This window comes from Eurypyga helias, unplaced genomic scaffold (genome assembly GCF_000690775.1).
Source record: "Eurypyga helias isolate BGI_N326 unplaced genomic scaffold, ASM69077v1 scaffold18036, whole genome shotgun sequence".
Classification (NCBI taxonomy): Eukaryota; Metazoa; Chordata; class Aves; order Eurypygiformes; family Eurypygidae; genus Eurypyga; species Eurypyga helias.
In genome coordinates, this window is record NW_010257406.1 from 3075 (window position 1) to 24367 (window position 21293).

The window sequence follows — 21293 nt, forward strand, 5'->3', positions numbered from 1 at the left end:
GGTGCCAGCCTGGATGACTAAAAGGTAATGTGAGTGGCAATGTCTGTCCTTTCAGTAGAGGAATTTGGGAGCAGAGTTTTGGGAGTGCATCAAGCCTCTTGAATACTGCCTTTGGCTTATAACCTTTGGAAAAAATTTCCTTCTTAGTTGAGAGACCCTTCCAGTAAGCTCTGGAAAACTTCCAGAAGCCAGAGTTGAAAATAGGCACGGTATTGTAACATAAGCTTATCGCATCATTATTCATGTCTGCAGTGTGTTTAAACTCGGGCTTGGGTTTTTCCCTATTTTTCTTTATATATGTTAGCAAGATGTTATGCAGGCTCTGGCAATGGAGCTATGATATTGATAATCTTGCCTCAATGGCTCTTATTTTTTGAGCTATCATTTTAAGAGAGTCTTTGTTACCTAGTATCTAACAATCCTGTTACTAACTGGTGTTTGTAGCTTCATTTCTGATTATTATTACTGGGGAGCCACTACAAAACTGTGTGATATTAGAGGTATTTGTGGCCTGTGTCCAGGATTAAAGATTGAACATCATTATAATTTTACAAAATGTCTGCCTGAATATTAATAGTTTTAGTGTATTCCATAAGTACTCGAGGACTAGAGCTTCTGATTTACTACTACTTGTTGCTGCTTTTGGCTTCAAGCTGGACAGGACTGTAATGTGTCTGCACAATTTTCCTGGTACTGAGTGGTAGGCTTAGTTGGTTCAGTTTCTAAGGTAGAGGTTCTCCAGTTCATAAGTTGTAATTATTTAAAATGCAGAAGAAATGTCTCTTTAAGGAGTAAAGATAAATTTTTATTGTATAAAAGAATGAAGACCTTTCACTGTTGCATCACTAATGGCGATGTGGCTAGGAAGCTCTTAAATCTGCTTTCTGGCTTGGGGTTAGCAGACTCATTGGACTGTGTTCCTGTCAGTGCTGCAGTGTTTCAGGACTACATAACATGCTGATGTAATTCTGAATAGATTTAACTCTACTTGTTCTTTTTTTTTTTTCCCTTCCTCCAGCATTCTTTCAAGATGTCCACTGTCCATGAAATTTTAAGCAAGCTCAGCCTTGAAGGAGATGTAAGTAGTATTATCTGAACAAGAGAGATTTTACCTAAATGCCACATCTTGTTTCTTTTACAGAACTCTGTACCAACAATTATACTGAGCTGTATGGTTTACAAGGTTCCACATGCCTCTTCTACTTAAACTTATATTGACTAAAAACCTAGGCAGACGGCATGCGTGTTCAGCCACAAAGCAGCTGTAAAGCATAGGACAGTTATATGAGGTGACTAGATTTAATGAGAGTTCTTCTAAGTGGCCACGAGCATGAGCAGCATTCCTGTGCTGGGCCACGTGAATGGCTAGTTGGCATCTGAGGCCCCTCTTTCTTACAAAGGAACAAGTGAGCTGAGGGTGATAGGAGGTGGAATGTGTTTTGGTTTTGTTGAGACCTTCCAAGTTTTCTCTTCTTTTTCAGTTAAAAATGGATAATGTTACTTAATTAGTAACATTAGTGTAGTGCCAGGATATCATGCCATGAAGCTGTGGTCTGTGATTGTCACTGAAGAGGAAGCAAATCCTATCTGTGCATCATTTCATCATGTTGCTTATAAGCTTGCTGTATTTTGAAATCTTATTGCTAGTAAGTCCAGATTTGAGCTCGGTGCAAGCAAACTTTTTGCCCGTTTTTGTTACTTGTTGCGAAATAGATTGTGCCATATGATCTTTGTGAAAGAGCTGTTAGAAGGAACAGGCTAGTGCACTCTAGGTAAATAGCAAAGCTGGTTTTGTACTGCAAAAACAGTCAGCTCTTCAGATTTCTTGGCTGTGTTCATTTCAACAGAGAATTTCTTTTGGAATAATATTTGAGTAATCTGTTATCAAGGGCAGAAATGTTTCTTCCGTGATGCTTGCGAGTAGCTGCAAAAGTCAAATTTGACTGCTGTTCCACGCCGGCATTTTCATCACAAATCCTGCCATGGAGCACAAGAAAAATCAGGCAGCTGGTTTGTTCTGTAGGTCCTCAGTTGGAAGCCACAATTATTGACAAGCTAGTTTGCATAAAGGATTTGCCCAGTTCCCCTAAGCAGTGATTCAGCAAGTTAACTGATGTTAAACACAGTGTTTCAACCACCCATTTTTCTAAAAAAAGGACTTTTAACCTTGAGAGTATAGAACAGTCGCAGCTGATTCCAAGTCCTGTCTTATGCAATATAGAATTTGTGCGTTCTGCATCAGTGGTAGAGTGATTGATTTGTTTCAAGACAAAGAACCTGCCTTTATTAACTAGCCTGCCTGCTTCAGCCTGGTGTTACCTTCTCCTTCCTTTAAGGAAAGGAGGGAGTTGTGCCGCAGTTAATCTATGCCTGCATGCAGTTTCTGCATCTATCCACAAGAGAGTATAGAAAGACTCTCTATCAAAGATCTTACTGTTACGCTTCATCATATGCTCCATCTTTGCACTGGGAATTAGAAGCCTATATTTTAGTCAAGTAACTCAGTTTTCAAGCATGACTGATGATTTTTTTTGAGGACAGGGAATACTGAGATGTAGATATCTTGAAAGGGTCTTGGGTTTTTTTTAGAAGACATCAAGCTTTTTCAGCTTTCCTGTTAGTGATATATGCTTCTCCCTCATGTTCTGCTCTTCCCAACAGGATTGAATTTATCAGAGGAAGTAAACGAGTTGGAGAACCTCTGAAGCACACTAGATATGTGGGGAGGAAAAAAAAAAAAGCACCTTTTCTGCTTTAGTTTGTCCCAGCCTGGTTCCACAGTTACAAACTAGTTAGAATTTTGCTGCCACATCCTGGAAAATTTTGTATTGAGTTAAATGAAAAGTCAGTTGGAAAAACTCTTGTCTGAAAACACCCAGTACTGGTACTGTGGTACAGTAGTGTACCAGAGTAGTTTGAGACCATGTAGACTGGAATTTGAATGGCTCTTTCTCACAGGCAGAATAATCCCCCTGATAACACCTGTCTCTACTCCACTGAAGTGCTCAAGACAGTCACCGGAGAGAGTAAAGCATAATCTTTGTGGATGCTGAATTTGAAAATGGTCTGGTTTATGGTAGCCAGCAGAAGGGTTCTATCCAGATTTTAGAAGACTGAGGTGTAGTGAGTAAACTTGGAATGTGTTAGGGTTTTGCTGCAATAATACATACTCGTATGTATTCTTTGTTATAATCAGCATGCCTGTGAGTGGATTACTGGGCAATACGCATCAGGAGAAACAGGTTTGGTGGCTCTTGGCAGAATTATGTTTTCACAGAACCGATGGTAGTACTTGTGTTTTAAAATTTGGCTAAATACCAGTTAAACAAGAGACACATGTTTTATTAACTGCAGAAAGGACAGGATTATAAGACTTAACCTAAGGGGATTTTTTTTGTGTTTTTTTTTTTTTTTTACTTCTAGTTTGCTCTCCCACCAAGTGCATATGCCACAGTTAAGGCCTACTCAAATTTTGATGCTGATCGGGATGCTGCAGCCCTAGAAACTGCCATCAAGACCAAAGGTGAGGAACATGGGCCGTGGCTTTGACTCTACTTGTATGATAGAATGCATGTGTATGAAAAAAAAGTACTGTCTGAAGACCAACGTTTTAATATCCTTACTCTAGGATACCTATTTTAGAATGAAATCTTGATGAAATCACTGGTGAAATCGTGTCTGAGCTAATTTTGAACTCCATAAATGCATGCTTTGAATATTCTTTTGAAGTTTGCAGCCAGGAGTTGAGTTTGTCACTGAAAATGTCTACTTTTTTTTCTTGACTCATCAGTACTTCAAATTCTACTACTTTCCTGCCACTGAGAATGAAGTGTCAGCTTCTGTGGCAGTGATTTGGGTCCAAGCTCTGAATCATGGATTCTACTGGATTATTGGACTGGACATGTCGTCTTCCTTTCAGTTCTTCAGGCAGCTGAATAGGGATGGTTTGAACATTTCCTCCTGGGTTTTGAACTAATGCTCATGTATTTTGTATTAATTTGGAGTCAAAGAAAGTCATAGAAACAACAGAATCTAGTTTCTGAAATGTTGTTGCAGTATTTCAGGGAAAGGGCAATGTGAGAGTCCCCTGCTTTTCTGAGCCAGGCTCTCTGGTAGGCTTCCATCTCCTTATATCAGTGCCATGATCCACCACTTCCACTGACTGGTAGGAAACCACGATGGAGCAGGGGAGAGATGCATCTGCATGGAAAAGCCTGGTATACTGAAACAATCACGAGTACAGGGAGTATGCACTACAACTCAGGAGTAATACCTTGGTGGTACCCCCAGGGCACTGAGTCTCTGTGTCCTGCTCTGTAGCAAAGAAAGGGTGTGCCACACTTTCCAGACTTCCTCCAGGCCAGGGAAGCAACAGCTGGGTGTAGCTGGAACTGCCAGGTCTTTTGCCGGTATGTCAGGAGATGGAGAAATTTTAAAGGGTGTTTCTCATCAGAAAGAAAAGCAGTGTCTTCCATCAGTGCCAAGAAAGCACATGTTTGACTTGCTGTAAAATGTAAAATACTGCCCCTCCCTAACAATCATGAGGCTTCCTTTTGCAAGATTTCTTAATTTAACTGGAGAAAACCCTTCTCTGCTCATTAAGGTGGGATCAGTCCTGATTTTGAATCGTTTTAAGATTTGTTTTTATTTTTAAATACAATTTTGCAAGAGAGGAATAAATGTCATCGTGTTTGGCAGAAGATACTTTGTGTATATGTATAGTTTTGTCTAGACTTAATTTTTTACAGCTCTGATTATAGGACAAACCTAGACATGCCAAATACACTGTCAGACTTTCAGGATACGTACAAATTTACACATTTTAACACTCAAGCTGTTAATGCCAAAGGACATTGCAGTATCCTAGGCAGTACGACTCTCTCTGTCAGGAAAGTCAAACTCATGTCGTTTATTCACTTTCTTCCAGGAAAGATAAGCTGTTTGCTGAGTTTGGTTTTAAGATACATGGAAATGTTTCATTAGAGAGATGATGCCCAACCCTTTGAACAAGTACTAGGGGAACTTACTCATGGACACGCATGTTTCCAGGATGGAGCTTACGTCTACTTACTAGCTTGTTATCCAGGAGATTTTTTGGGAAGGAGGCTTTAAAGGGGAGAATCTCTTTATGGTTTTAATACAGCATCTTCCACCATAAAGACTCTCTCAACGAAACTGTTCCTGGAGGAAATAAAGAACAAAAGTGTTAAGACCCTTCTTCCAAGTACTGTTTGCTTGCAGTTAGAATGCTTAGTTATTTTCATCTGCGAATTCAGAAAATTTGCTAAAATGTGAACTCTGAAATATATGTGGATGGTTTTCCAAATGAAAATTCTGATTCATCCAGACAAGAATTGATTTCCTACGAACAGTGGTGTAAACAGCCGCACAAGAAAATGTTTTAAAATGTTTTGGGGGAATATCTTCATAGTCTGTGAGCTAAAAATGTAACACTCATAATGAACAAACAGTACCTACCCACAGCAACTACCTTGTTCCTGTGAAATATCACTGATTCCCTAGGAATTAGTTTGCATTGTATGCAGAAGGTAAAAATGAGCAGTGTGAGTTATCACAGAGTTCTGAAGAGTAGGATGATTTGTTCGTTTTGTTTTAAGACCATGAGAGGGAGAGATAATAAGTTATAAATACGTAACCTCTTTTTGTGGTTGAGGTGGTCAGTTTCAAAAAGAACTTGGACATAAGGACCGAGCATTTTGGGGGCTTTATACAGGACAAAGGACTCCTGGTATCTGAAAGCCATCCCTTGGCTTAGAAAATCTGGGCCTTTACATGCTGTAATGGGCCTGTATTTCACAATCATCAGAGTGGTCTTTCAAATTGTATCCTTTATAGCGGTACTGGGGAAATTGTATCTGGCCGAGTCTTATCTCTGGGAAAAATCATTTGGGTATACCTTCTCTGTTGTCATGTAAACAATATGCAAGTATGGTATTTACAGCCAGGGTGGGGTTGTTTTGAAAAGTTACCATCTACTCAATTATCCAGCTGTTTCCCAGTAATGCAAGCTCAGCTGAGCTTTTTGGTTAATACCCTCTTTTTGTTGATAAAGCCATAATGCTGTGATCTTACCAGTGCAACAGATTGCCTCTTTTAGAAGAAAAGTTGTTGTTAATCAGAGGTGGTTGTTGTTCGTGGGGTTTTTTTTGTTTGTTTGTTTGTTTTTTGTTTAAGATCTACTCCCACTCACCCCACCCCCCATTAAATAAATTTCTTCTGCAAGGAATGTTCTTGTTTTTAAAAGAAAGGATTGTAAGCCAGAGTGTCTAATTTTCAGTTGCCCATTGATAGAACTGCACTGATAAAACCTCCACAGCCACAATAAATCTGGAAATAAACTTTAGTTTCATTACACCGAAACTTCCAGAGATTTTTGTGAACAGCAAAGAAAAACATTTGAGCTGCTCTCCTCCACCCCACCTCAGCAGATGTGAGTCAGCATCCTGTCCATGCAGCACGATTCCCAAGTGTGAAGTACAAGCACTTATTTTCCATTAAATGCCAGAGCAATGAGTTAACTTCATATTTCCATCCACAAAGTATACAAATAAACTTGGATGCAGTCATTTGTGGGCTTCTAATCTGATAAAACTTGAAAATGTCATTTGCTGGTTTTGAATGCCTGGAGCAGTTTGAATTTAGACTCCTTAATAAAGCTTAAGACATTGGCTTACACTGTGGCCTGCGATAGCTGAAAAGCCCAGTGGCTGTGTGTGGCCATTTCTGAAATAGGAAAACTTGTTTTCTTTCATAAAATGGGAACGCCTCAAAACGTGTAGTAGATTATGCCCAAAATGTGAAGTCAGCATCTTTTCAAACCAAAGTGTGTAACTAAGACATATGATGCTTTCCAGGGCCTTTTGACTTTTGCAGGCCACGTTTGTGTGAATAAGAGCACTGATGTAGGTCTGCCTCAGCATGAGCTAAGGACAGGAGGCTGTCGAGTACAGTATTTCATGATGAAAAATGTGATGAAGACAGAGAAAGGAATTTTGGATTTGACTCATTTTAGATTCTGTAGCTAAGGGCTAAAAGGCCTTTTGCAACATTCACACTTTATGTGATTCATTTTATAGTACATGTTGCAGTCCTTTGTTAAATGTTGCTGAGGGGTTGCTTTAGGTAATAAGGAAAATAAATGTAGATGGATTCTGTCAGGGATCTGAGTCCTGCTGGTAGCTGCTGATCCAGTCCTTTTGGGTTTTTTTTTAAATCAAAAAATCATCATTTACACTGTTGTGTGTGCAAATATGAAAGAAGCCATTCATAATACTTGTAAAAAATTGAGAGACCTGAGTGTAACTTGGGCTTCTCCTGACCTCTAGATTAGAGCCACTTATTTGCTTCACAACCTGGATGCAACTCACCAGGAAAAATAACCAGTTACACATCCTCTTTCTCTTGCCGAAGAATATGCGGTCTATTAGATGTGCAGTGTTTAGAAATAGTTTTGCCTCTTCTAAGCTTCATCCAGTCCATCTGGAAAGGGTCCAGAACAAATGACTATACAGCGTAGCTGTGGGCTAGCTTGGTATTTGAGCGCAACAGCGAGAGCTCTTGTAGCTGTCTCCTCTGTCCATCCATTTATAAGCTGTGCTAAGGCTGCTGTTTGGAAGACTTCAGTATCTGGACATCACTTGCAGCTGCGCTGTTATTCTCCACCTGTTGTTTGAGTGGCATGTTCAGACAGCTTTGCTTAACCCCTCATGTTCTGAAATACCCATGGACATTTTACGGAATTCAGCGATACAGACACAGTTGTACACTGGGAAGGGGACGCAAATTATTTCGCTCGTAGCTTTTTGCAAAGCATCCTAAGAAAAAGATTGTAATTGTCCTATGAAAACATAGTTGTGTTTTCCATTTGCAACTGAGTAAGAAAATTAAATTCAAACTGAGATTTTACTTGAGCAAGCTAGCATGTCCTCACCCAGGCCTTTGGACGTTTCAACCACCTACCACTTGAAGAAGTACACCTGGGCTCACCCTGACCTTTTCAGTTCTGTTCAGATGTATTGTCACAGTGGGCTGCACTGTTTTCCTTATTTGTAACTTCAACTCTTCTTTTTCCCTGGCTGCTCTGTATGTGTCGATAACAATTCTTTTGTTTTGCTTTCTGTCAGCATGGCTTGCATTTCTAAACATTTTCCTTTGCGTAATGGAGACTGGCTTCTTGCAGGGGCCGTCTCTGTAAGATGTCATAGTAAGAGAAAGTATTTACTATAACTTTAATACTTAGTTAAGGGAATATAAATACAGCTTGTTTGGCTTTTTTGACCAGACAGCACAGGTCCTATGTTTTGAGTGTCGGAGAACATACTGATACAAAGAGAACGATAACAAGAAAGCTGCTTTAACTCTTTGTTTCATGTCTTTGTAGGTGTGGATGAAGTCACCATCATCAACATCCTGACAAACCGCAGCAATGAACAGAGGCAGGATATTGCTTTTGCCTATCAGAGGAGAACCAAAAAGGTAATAAAATATGAAGAAATACCAAGTACTGAATATTTTTCTTGTGGACAGTTAGATTTTTCAGGGCTTGCATGTTTTATAGGTAACTGAGTATTAATTGGAGATAAATATTACTTGATTTTCTTTTCACTGACATTAAAGATGCATCTACTTTGTCCATGCTGTCACAGTTTGAGACTGGTGGGACTTCCAAATGTGCTGAGCGTGCACAACTGGGACTGAAATCTGTTGGAGACGATGGTTTCCTAGCACCTCCAGAAGTCATGGTGGGTGGCATATCAGCCAGCCACAGGATTCCCTGGTGAAATGTGCTAAACAATGATGGAAAGCCATTGACGTGAAATGCCTCAGTTTAAAGGAAAAAATGAAAGGGAGATGCTTTAGGGGATTTATGTTGTTGTTTTGGGGTTTTTTTTTGTTAATACAACTCAGTATAAAGAAAGCATTCTGTTAAATGAGAAAATACTGCAGTCAGTTGTGTTACAAGCGCTGCAGATGTGGAACAAAGTGATATAATGAGTTGAACTATCACTAGATACTATCTTGTCAGAAATACCTTAGGTACTCATCTGTTGACGGAGAGAAATCTAAAATGTATGCAGAATTCTGCATAATGAGTCTTGCTGTCTGTAAAGCAAGAGATGTCTCTTGACTTCTGAAGTTTTTTAATAATTGAAGTTTTATGCCCACGAGAAAGAAGAAACTTGTATAGAGATAGGGTTATGATTAATGTATCTCTTTCAGGTTTGCCAGACCCCAAATGGTAGTCCTCCAGTAGCAGCCCAGAATGCTCATCTGAAACCAAATGTAAATCTAGAGTTAGATTTTGGAAACTCACCAGCTTTCATGCATGGCTGATACAGGCACATGCAGAAGCACGCACAAGTTGGACACATGCATGTGCGCACATGTCTGTGCCCTGGCGGTCACACTCCGTGGGCACTGGGAGAATTGTGCATATAAGTGGGCCTCACTAGTGAAATGTCTCTCTCAAAGCTTTTACATGTTTGCATGACCACAAAAATGCACAGTCAAGAAAATACGCAACTTTTTTCACCTAAAATTTCCTCTCTCACTGTTTTTCCTTGCTGCGACCCAAGAGCAAATTTTATCAAGTTTAACAAGTGCCAAAGAATAAAACAGTCTGTAGCAAAAAATGGAAATTTGAAGTAGAAACCACCCAGTGAAATAATTAAATGGCAAGAGGGGAGGAAGTGGGACATGAGAAGACCTAGGTATATCTTCTAGGGACAGTATCGCATGATTTTCTTTGGCAGCAGGTTGCGCAGAGATCTTTGGCAGTGTGGTGGGTTGTACTAGGCTGCTCGTTCTGTGCATTGCAGGATTTCTCAATAGATCATTATAAATTTTTCACTCCTATGATTTGAGCTGTACAACAAAGTACTGGTAATCTTGAGGATTGGCGTTTGACCTATGCATCTTGCCCCATCACCAGTGTTAATGGCGCTACCAGTGAATACTGGGGTTCTGCATGTGTGTCTTTGTATGTGTCTGGTCAGTCCTAACTGCCACCAATAATAACTTTGAAATTAACTGCTAATATCCAGATGTTCATTTGGAACACTTAGTGAAACCTTTTCTCTTTATAAATTAATGATATCTGCCAGTTATCTGCTTCCTACTTCTCTGTTAGAGTGCTCCTAGCCATGGCAGAGATCCTGTCAGGGGGTAGAAGACCTTATTTCTCCAGAAGCCTGCTAATATGAAGGCAGATTCTTGGTTCAGTTGGAGATGTTTTGTTGCCGTTATTTTGGTAAATCTTTGTGTAGTAATTTGTATTTCCTTCAGCCTTCACACCGAAGTGCAAAGATTGCAAAAAGTTCACTCAGCTGACTGGAATTCATGGCATTGTCCTAAAATTTGTTATAATGATAGGCAGTACCTATGCTGTTTCCGCTCATGTCTGAAGAACCTCTTTTCACACAAATAAATGATGGAACATTGTATCCAAAACTGAGTTATTGTACCGAAATGTTTCTCAGACTAAAGCAGCTAGATGCCCCAAACCCCTCTTCACTACCTTGGCCAATCCATGCAGTGACAGCTACAGCCTATATTAGTGCCCTGGATTAAATGGGTGACTCTGGAAGTGAACGAAATGCCTTGGCCTTCTATCTCTCTCTTACAAACTTCTCTGCAATTTTGCTGAGGTCGCTTTCTCTACCCTCTTTTCCCCTGCCCCTGAAGCTCACAGACTGTTAGTATAGAAACCAGCAATTGAAATGCAGTGATTCTCTTCTGAATGCTACAGACTTAACTTCATCTTGGGGAATGCATTCATCTGTGTGAACCCCAGACTTGATCCCAGGGATTTCAACTTTGTAACTACGCTACAGTGAAGCTGATGTTAGCATTATTCAAGTTGCATCTGAAACCCCTAAAAGAGGATATGCCTCTGACTTTATTTGCTACTGATTTACATGCATCTTGTGAAGTGAACATACCTGCCTGTTCCTTTCCTGCCTGTTCAGGATTGACTGACGATTAACAACAGAGACTTTGACTACACACTCCTGATAGTTTCCTTGAAGAAAAGGGGTAATTTTTCTGTGCTCAGGGATGCTTTTTTCTCTTCAGCTAGATGTCTGGGAGCTGGGCCTATACAGTGGAATAACTGTGCAGTCAATTTTCCGATGTCTCAGCTAGTAAAGGGCTGGGATAATAGGAAAAACACAAATAATACAGTGCTACTGGGAAAACTGTGGGAGTGTGATGGAGAAGCACTGACCACAGGGAGTCATACTCTGATCCATCTGTGCTTATTAGCTCCAACAAAGTGTCAGTGCTTCAAGACTGGAGCGGAGCTGTTCAGATGTGTCTGCACCATGCTTCCCAGCACTTTGTCAGCCACCAGTGGATTTCTTCTTATTTTCAAAGGATGAGAAAAAATTCCTTTGCCCTAATTTCTTTCTTAGGCTTTCACAAAAGAAAAGCTCTTTATGTTCTGTTTCCTTGTCAATTGTGTAAGAAATACTGTTGCAGGCTTGGAGACTTAAAGCACTACAGGCTAAATTCTCTGGAGATCAGAAGTGAGCTTTCATTTTTTTTTTTCTTCCATCATCTGTCCTTTTTTACAGGAACTTTCTGCAGCGCTCAAGTCTGCTCTGTCAGGTCATTTGGAGGCAGTGATCTTGGGCTTGCTGAAGACACCAGCACAGTATGATGCCTCTGAATTAAAAGCTGCCATGAAGGTAAATGAGCTTTGAAGTTTAAGTGTGTTAGTCTGATGTCACTGTCTCAAGAATGAATACGGACTTTATATCCAAGGCCAAAGTTTTCAAACATGTTCGCTGATTTATTTTATTTTTTTAGTGCTACAGTTTAAGTATCTAGCTGCAAGGTATCCAAATTGGGTGGAATTCTGAAGCCATGTGAATTTTAAACTGTTAACTAAATCCTCTCTTTAAGGAAAAAAAAATTCTTCAGGAATAATTGATAGGCTGCTCTGTTTGGTTGCTGCTTTGCTGACTGCTCTTAAAAACAATATAAAGGTTCATGGTACAAGAAAATTAAGAGAGCAGCTGTTAGCTGGAGTTGTTAAATCCTCTGCTAGCATTTATAGGCTTAAACGGTAGTTTCCAGTTACTGGGTCATCTCACTGATCTTGAAAGGACACCCTGTACCAGACCCGCCTCCGTGTAGGACCATGAGGAGGAGGATAGGGCATCAAAAGCAGCCTTTGGAGAAACAGCGCAGCAGTGCATCACTGTGTTCAGTCCCCTACAATCACAGGCAAGCATGGAATAGTTTGCTAGTTTAGAAATATTTGTTCTGCAGGCCACTGAAACAAGACTTCAAGGGGTGCTTATGCCGCTACATTCACCTTTGTAAGCAAACTCAGGTTTGGGAATTCGTGTTTATAATTGTCACTTAAATTCTGCATGTTGTGGGTCAGGTTAATTTTTTTTTAAATAATTTCCTAGAAGTATTAAAATATGTCTGTTGAAATTCAGAACAAGACAAAAAAACAGTTTTTCCAGACTCTGAAAAAAACCAAACATGCAAACTTAACCACACACCCAAAAAGCTTCAAACACAAAAAAACAACACAGTATGAGGTACAAGTCTAGTGATCGTCCAGATCCCATCTTGGAGTAATCAGATGCTGCCCTCTTCTGGTTTAAGTAGGTGCTATCCGTAATTTACTGCGTATCAGATTAGTTTGGGGGTTGTTTTGTGGTTGTGGGTTTTTTCATAATGTCTTACATCTGATAGGTTATAGTTAGGATAACCATATATTTACATAACATTTATGCTGTATTTACAGCCCGAAAACCAAGCCATTACCTCAAAGCAGCCACAGTGTAGAATATTCTATTCTCTCCAGAGGTCAGCTATTCCCGACACCCAAGTACCTAGTCTAATGTTCTGAATTTGCCTGAGCTTAAGTTTGACTTGCTACATAAGTATAATAAGCTATGACATGAGAATCAAAGCTGGGTAAAACAGAGTTATCTTTGAGGAGGTAATTATTTTTCTGGTACACATTCTTATTAAATACTTTAAAAACCCTTAAGTTTTGTGAGCCTTTATTTCTTCCCCAGGCACATATTAGATCCATTCTGTGTTTTTTGGGGGGAATTTCTTGTTTGGTTTTTGTTTTATTTTATTTGGCTGTTTATATAAAATAACTGAACAAAGTTGAGAGCAGCTTGATGAAGCTACATTATTTTGGAGTATCTGAGTTACTATAAGGTTTAATTGATAGCTGATATATTTTGACATGCATTGTAATTTTGTTATAGTGGCAGTTAATATCTACATTACTTTTTAAGCAGCAGTAGTGCAGCTTAGTTCAAAGTACTGATCCTTCATTGACCAAAGCCACAAAAGTGGCTTTGAAATGTTATATAAGATCTCTCAATTCATTCACCTTGTTCAAAAAATATAAAATATAAATATTTAGTTTATCATGCTAAATATATTTTTATTTCTTAATATAGTTAATAGTAATACTTCTTCTGTGTTTGTGCATTGTGAAGTACATGGAAAATATGGACAATTCAAGAAGGACTATTTATTAGCTGGAAATTCAGAGCATGCTTAAGTCTCTGCTGACTTGGAGGCAAGGCCAAGGCTAATGATGGTGTCATCCTTGGCTTTGCATTTATAGTGGAGGAGTTGTATGGAGTGAGGTGGGAAAGGACAAGTTGATAGTTTGCAAATGGGCAGCGAAGAACTGGATTTTCTTCCTGTGCTCTCAGTGGACAGAAAACAATCACGCATGGACTATAAGTTGACCTCATCCAGTCATGCTGGTGGGGAGGCCACCGAGTGTTACAGACACTCACAGCAAATGCACATTGCCCAGAGGTAGTATCTACAGGATCTCCCAGCTACTGGAGTAGTATTCGACAACTAAAAATGTTCATCTGGGATTTCTCAGGTGCAGTTACCAAGAAATATCCCTGAATAGTTGTGACACTGTTGAGGTGGGAGAGACGAGAGACCTGTAAAATAATCTTAAACCATTCAAGCATTCCTGTTTCTTTCTAACACCTAACTGAATCGTGTATGTGTTGCAGGGTCTGGGAACCGATGAAGACACACTCATTGAAATCATCTGCTCACGAACAAATCAGGAGCTTAGTGAAATTAACAGAGTCTACAGGGAAAGTAAGTTTACTTTGAAAGTTTCCGTGTAGTATGTTTGTACACAAAGTTACTTGGAGAAGTTCCCCTCGGTGTGAATTTGATTATGAGTCACTTACACAACATCTGCTTTGATTCTCTGGCAGCTTGACATAAGATACTGTTTATACTGTTGTCCTGGATGTTTGTGTGTGTTTATATAGTTTCATCTTGTGGCCTGGTAGATGATCTTTAAGGTCCCTTCCAACCCTAACCATTCTATGATTCTATGATTCTGGTAGCTAACAAATTGGAGAACCTATACGAGTAGTAAAAGTTGTGTGTAAATCGTTTGGTTTTGTAAGCTACATGCATTCTGTGCATAGTGTTGAAATGAATGATGTTAGATTTATGGATTCTAGGATCAATTATGTATTAGGTAGGTGAATCTGAAATCTACTGAAGCATACTAATAAGTTTATTTGGTAGACTTGCCAAAATAGACATGAAATAAAACTTTGTGTAAGCATGTATTTTACTTTTCAGCTTTTCTAAAGCATGTTATCTGACTGAAGCTATAATTCTTAGTTGATCATAAGTAGATATAAGAGTGATCTAAGATCCATCCTCAAAAAATATTACTTTTCTTTTAATATTCCTTACATTTTTATATTGGTCATTATGGTTGGTTTTGTCGCAGTTCAGTAGTGCAGCTGTCTAGTGCCTGTTTGTTCCCCTGAGCTTCCATTTGAGCTTCACCACAAATAGACTGAAATGTAGAAAATTGCTGTGTGCTAATAGTTACTAGTTGTCAGGCAATTCTGGTAAGGTGCCGAGTCAAAGAACGCAAGCAAAACCAACGTAGTCTTAATGGCTGGTATCGAAAAAATAATGTGTATCAGCAAAGACAGCATTAATGCTGTAGATCAGGTCACTGTTGAAAAGAAGAGAGAATATGGTTTTGTAGCAATACAGAGTATTACCACTTGGAAAGCAGTGAAAATGTTTAGACACTAGGCCAGAATCACATACAGCATTCCTTTGATTTATCATAACAGCTTTTGTCTTTTGCATTGAACTTGTAATTGCAGTTGTCCAGTCACAAATCCACAAGTGGAGAAGGCCTAAATACTGAATTTATCGAACCAGCAAATATTCCTTGGTAGCTAGGAATGATCTTACAGGATATTGAGCTTAAAACAATATTCCCTTCCTTTTAAATCTCAGGCTTTCCTGTTATCTTTCCATGCTAGACTTTGATTGCATGGGAACTCTCAAGACTAGCTGATAGCAATGTTGGTTTTGTTGTATGCAAGGATGCAGTTGTTCTCATTGTCTTCCACTTGTGACTGAGATTGTAGCTGTTTATTTGCATAAACCATAGTGATTAGCCACTGTCCTTCTTGAAAGGAATGTTTCTAGGACACCATTTACTTGAAAATAATTTTTTGTTTTCTAGTGTACAAGACAGAGCTGGAAAAGGACATTATATCAGATACCTCTGGTGACTTCCGCAAGCTAATGGTTGCCCTGGCCAAGGTAGGTCTGTTCATGGTTTTCCACTTTTCCTAATGTGCCTGCCCTTTGGTAACTAACTGATGGCTGCCAATAAAATGGTTGGATTTCTGATTCACTTTTAAATTTCCTTGTATTTTCACTGTCTGTTGCTGGGGATGGGGAGGGTGGCAGAAGTATTCAAATGGTGAAGGGCAAAGTATTTTGAGAGAAATGCAGCATTCGTTGCAGGTTTGTAATGGGGATCGAGCGTACTGTTACTTACTTAGCAAATTCAGGCTGAAAATAATCAAAGAGAAAAGAATATGCATATAGCAAACTGCTTACTATTAAACCTCTTCTAAATACTGCTGTCCTTGTTTGAAGGGCAAAAGGTGTGAAGATACTTCTGTGATTGATTATGAGCTGATTGACCTAGATGCTAGGGTAAGTGCTGGTGATGACCGTTAAATATCTTAAGTTGATTAAGCTTTTGGGGATATTGAAAGAAAAAAAATATGCCATGGGAGTGAGAAGCATTTATGAAAGAGGTGTGTCAATTTTGTCTTGTCTTGCACAGTAATATTTGTGTGCTGTCAAGGTATCTGCCACATGCCATCTTGGCACCTTCAGTTACCAGATTTTCACAGGCTATATGCCCACTAGTATCTATACAGAAGCTCTCTGGTGGTTCCCTTAGGCATTTTGAGAGAGAGAGCATTTTAACAAAGGGAACATGTACATTGCGAAGGTTGGTTGCAACCAGGCAATTGTCTAAGACTGAGAGAAGTATGATTGAACTTAGTGGCTGGTAATGGTTGTTTATTATATCTGTGTCTGTCTTGCTATATCTCTATCTCCCGAGATCGTTCTGCTGAGGTAGAGCTAAATACACAGTAAAGACTGTAGCTACAGGTAAATACAAAGTAGTAAGTCTTAGTTTCAGATTAGATCTCTAGATCTTGTCCTTGGTGGTTTGCCCAACCATGTGTCCTTTTGTATTTCTCCCACTGACATAGTTCCATTAGTGCTTGTTTTCCAGTAAGGAAATTGTATACTTCTGCGATGACTTCTTGTGTAACTCCTGATTTTCATGATTTTGCTTTTCATTTGAATCCCAGGACCTCTATGATGCTGGTGTGAAGAGAAAGGGAACTGATGTCCCCAAGTGGATCAACATTATGACTGAAAGAAGTGTCCCCCACCTGCAGAAAGGTACGATTCAAGAGACAGATTAGTTTTTTCCTAGAAGAGAAAATTATGCTGAAGTGATAACTATTCTGTCACAGATATGATTGAAAGACTGTGAAAAGCACTCATAAAAAACAGGAGATCTCATAAATCTCAATTCGTGTCCAAGCTGGGTTTTGGGGTGCTTTTTCCAAAAAATACGGTTATTTCAGTGGATGTGTTAATCTCACAGTTGGAATGTGTGTAGAGCTCTTTTTTACACAGGTGTAACAATATTCAGTTTTGTCATATACACTGAGAACAAAACTTGCAAATCTAGAAACTGTGGCTGCAGGAGACCTTGAGAAGTCCTTCAGCTTTGCTCTCTGTCCTGGGGTAGCTTAGTTATACCACGTGTTCAAACCTGACTGTGAAGACTCTCAAAGGCAGTGCTGACAGTGCTGTAGGAAGCACATGGGAAAACCATTTGAAGACTTTTCAGGGCCTAAATCACTGTTGTTTCAAAAATACTAGTACAGGATTAAGGTGGTATTTTACGAGATGACGGCGGTGCTCAAAGAAAACTAAAAGGCAGTAAAATGAGAACTTTACTATCAGCTGACAAACTTAGGCTGTACTTAAGATAAAGTTCTCAGAAGGACTTGGACAGATACTTTTTTTTTTTTTTTTTTTAATCCTATGTCTGCATTGCACTCTTTATGCTTTTTATTTGGGTGGTTATTTTACCAGTTCTTGGTCTGTTTTTTATTTCACCCGTTTGCTTTCTTGTGATAGTGTTTGACAGGTACAAGAGCTACAGCCCCTATGATATGTTGGAGAGCATCAAGAAGGAGGTTAAGGGAGATTTGGAGAATGCCTTCCTTAATCTTGGTGAGTTACCCTGAGGTAAAGAGTACCTTTAGATAGGATCCTTTCAGTGCTCTTGCAGTGTATTGTGATAAGGATGGGGCCCAGCTTCCTCTGTGTTGCTGGACGAGAAAGAAACTGGAAGTGCTGGCATTATTGGATCCGCTAGTGTATTTTAGGGTATTACACATATTGAGAAGTAGCATGGTTTGCCCTCTGCAAAATATAAGCCTTGCTCTCCAGATGAAAATAAAAACGCATGTGCTTTGTGATCTCCTGTTAGTTCCACTTTTATCTGACACAGAGGCTTAATGTTTGTTTGCCCAGACAAAAAGGTTGGAACTATAGTTGAACACATTAAGTATTCAATATAGACATGGTCTGGAGAGAGAGCAGTGTGTGTGTGTGAGAGGAGACAGGCAGTGAGGATGCTAAAGGCTAGTGAAAGAGCTAATTTGGCACTCACTTCGCTGAAATGGGGAGGCAGGGTGTAAGGCTGGTACTGTGGCATGGGATGAAGATGACAAGGATATCACCAAGTTTAAGTGGGAATTCTTTAAGAGGAAAATCTATTTCAGACTAAGGGTGAACTCAGAGCTCTGTAATGCAAATGGAGAATAAACAGCTCACCCTTGAAAGGGAGACTTTTCATGGATTAGCATATGAGGAGTGCTTTCAGAAAAGGGATTGCGTATAGAAGTGGAAGAATGAATTGTGATATGTATGGAGGAAGGCTAGCATTTTGAAATGATGCTAGCTAGAAATATTTTCTCAGATTCTAAGCATCTGTGGTTTGATCACGAACTTAGCCAAATGTCTAAGTAATAACTCAGGGAAAAATAATTTCTGTGTGTCCCCGTTTGGAGATACTTTTGCTGAAAACCTTATTTTGACTACTTACCGTGTCTTTAAAAACGGCTCCAAGATTCTGTGTTCTGCTATCCCATGTATGGACAGGATGTTTAACTATTCTTACCTCTCTCTCCAGTCCAGTGCATTCAGAACAAGCAGCTGTATTTTGCGGACAGACTGTATGATTCAATGAAGGTAGGGAAGGCTGTTTGTTCCTCCTACTCACTTTTTTTCCTTGCTATCATTTCATCAAATCTTTGATTTCTTAGTGTCGTGGTTTAACTTTTATTCATATGATGTGTGACTGGCACGTGAATAATTAACAATGTCTGAGTATTTTTCAAAAGCATTCTTTAACAGTTACAACCCTAGACTGTCTATTCAGATGCATCTGCTATAGTGAAATATCAGGAATGGTCTCATAATAATGATCTGTATTAGACCAGTTGATTATCATTACCAAAGTTAGACACACCTTTTGCAGGTAACCAGAAAAAGCTGTTACTGAAGTGCCAAAATAAGACAGTAAATTTGCCTCAAAACATTTCCACTAGAAAAGGGATGAAAGAAACGCCTGGTGACAGGCATTAGGCCATACCAGAAGGCTTCCTGGTGAACCAAAACTGCTATTTAACAGTCTAAGTAGCTAGATTTGTGAGTGGAAGTTGGTCAAACACTGCTGATGAGAAAGGTATGTTCATGCTCAAATTCCTGGATCACCATATGACCATAATTCATTGTATCTTTCATTGCTACATCTCAGTTGCCTGTAGTCTGCTGTCTTACCATTAGGTACGCTGGTCTTTTATGCGTTTTGGCTGTTACAGTTTTAAATGTTTATCTGTTTGTAGGGCAAGGGGACCCGTGACAAGGTTCTGATCAGAATTATGGTCTCCCGCTGCGAGGTTGACATGCTGAAAATTAAGAGTGAATTCAAGAGGAAATACGGAAAATCTCTCTATTATTTCATCCAGGTAGGTTTTTCAACTTTCTTTTTATATCAGTTGTATGGACCTTTGCAGCAGTCTTCATTGGATTAATCATACCATTAGAATTCACGGGAAGTGTTTTAGAGGCTGCAGTGAGAATGTTGTTACCATCTGGTATTGAAAAACCCACCTTTAACTTTACAGTCTACAAATGGTACAGCTCCTGGCAGCCACTTGATGGTATGTGTAGGCTTTGTGCAATCAGCTGATGAGTTATGAAGGAAAATTGTGTTCACCTGTCCCTATCCTTGGAACAAAAGGAAAGAAAAAACAGAATTGCTGTGTGTTTGCTGAAGGAAAATAGAGCATCTAAATTGCTGCTGTCTTTCAGTGCCCAAGAAGCCGGCCTTTTAGCTAGAGTGATTTTTTGACCATTTCTGTGATTGAGCAGGAACTGTAGGTGCTAGATTTTATTTTATTTGGGGTATAGGTAAAGAGCTTGTGCATCTGTTTAAAAATTACTCCTCTACCCACCCTCACAGCAGCATATGATACATTATTCCTGTGTAGATGAAGTTGCATCAAAACGTTTTCCTGAAGATGTCAATTTTAGATCGTAAGCAAATTTTCAAAATAGTGAACTTGATGTATGATTTTTTTTACGGATCAGTGAGAAGGAACAGAATTGAGTCCTTCAGCTTTCCATTGTCCTGTTTACTCTTTTTCATACCAAAATTTCTCTCCCTTCTTGGCCTTGCATTTGTATTGCAAGAGTGATAAATAATTTCCATTCACTCATAAGTGTAACTCGGTCTAGATAGTCTCCTCCAGGCTGAAAAGGCTTCAGCTGTGAAACATAGTCTGTCCCACAGGTTTAGAATATAATCCATATGCTTTCATAGTTTGTGACTGTTTCCTCATGTATTTTGTATTTTTCTTCCTTTGCTTTACAGCAAGACACAAAAGGGGATTACCAGAGGGCGCTGAGGACTGAAAACTGTGATGGAAGAAACACAAATCCAGAGACATGTTGTCTTTGCTCTTCATTTTACTGTAATCCTAGGAAAAAAAATTGACTTGCCTAGCTAACCTTGACTTGCCTTTATATCTGCAAGACCACTGGTGTGGTATGCTTTCCAGTGCTGTGTGCACTTCTCAGCCGCTGTGCTCTGCTTGGCTCTGCCAAAGGTCCTAACAGCGTATAGCCAGAGAAACTAACCTTCCGAAGATAAACGAGGTTACCAGCGCTTGCGAGAGACTGCCTCTCTGTGCAATGTTTCTAATAAAACGTAAATAAAGCTCAAGTTGTACTTTAAGAACCTTGGTCTCTTTCAGACCTTTAATTTGCAAAGTGTGAACAATTGATACATATTCAGCCTTTGTGGTCCATTTTCTGTGAAAAAATTTTTTTTTTTTCTTCCCAGGGTTCGCTACTTGTGGCTGGAACCTTACCTTCCTCCCTCAAAGTCCTTCCCCTGTTTCATGATTAGATTTCTCAGCAGAAGCAAAACTGTTCTCTTGATCATTTCCCCCCTGCCCAAGGAAGCAACACTAAAACCTGAGCCCACCTTTCCCTGCCCTCATGCAAGGGGCGATCACTTCTGAATCTCAAACGTTTAAACGTTTTCTGTGCTTGTTTTCTGTGCCTGTGTGTGAGGGGCGAGTCCCTCTCCAAGACTGAAAACAGCCTGTCTGTAACATCAACGTTCCCTTCAGAAGACCCGGCCCTAGGCCATACTGCGCGGGTGTGTCGCACCAGGCCGGGGAGCAAGGAGGGACGAAGTGGCTGCCGCCCGTTTTCGTGAGGGAGGCGTTTCCCGCCTTCTCCTTCCCGCCCTTCTCCTTCCCGCCCTGCCCACGCCGGAGCGCAGGTCCAGGCGCGGGGCACAGCTC

At 39.8% G+C, this 21293-nt stretch overlaps 1 protein-coding gene across 1 annotated transcript; it reads left to right on the plus strand.

Moving 5' to 3' along the window:
- Positions 1-1010: 1010 nt before the first annotated feature.
- On the plus strand, positions 1011-20453 carry ANXA2 (annexin A2; the record flags this gene model as incomplete). Its single annotated transcript, XM_010154008.1, has 12 exons — positions 1011-1078; positions 3424-3523; positions 8402-8496; positions 11595-11708; positions 14043-14133; positions 15548-15627; positions 15970-16029; positions 16704-16797; positions 17548-17643; positions 18608-18666; positions 19323-19445; positions 20354-20453. Coding segments are annotated over exons 1-12 (1060 nt in total), but the record flags the coding sequence as incomplete, so codon positions are not given.
- Positions 20454-21293: the final 840 nt, after the last annotated feature.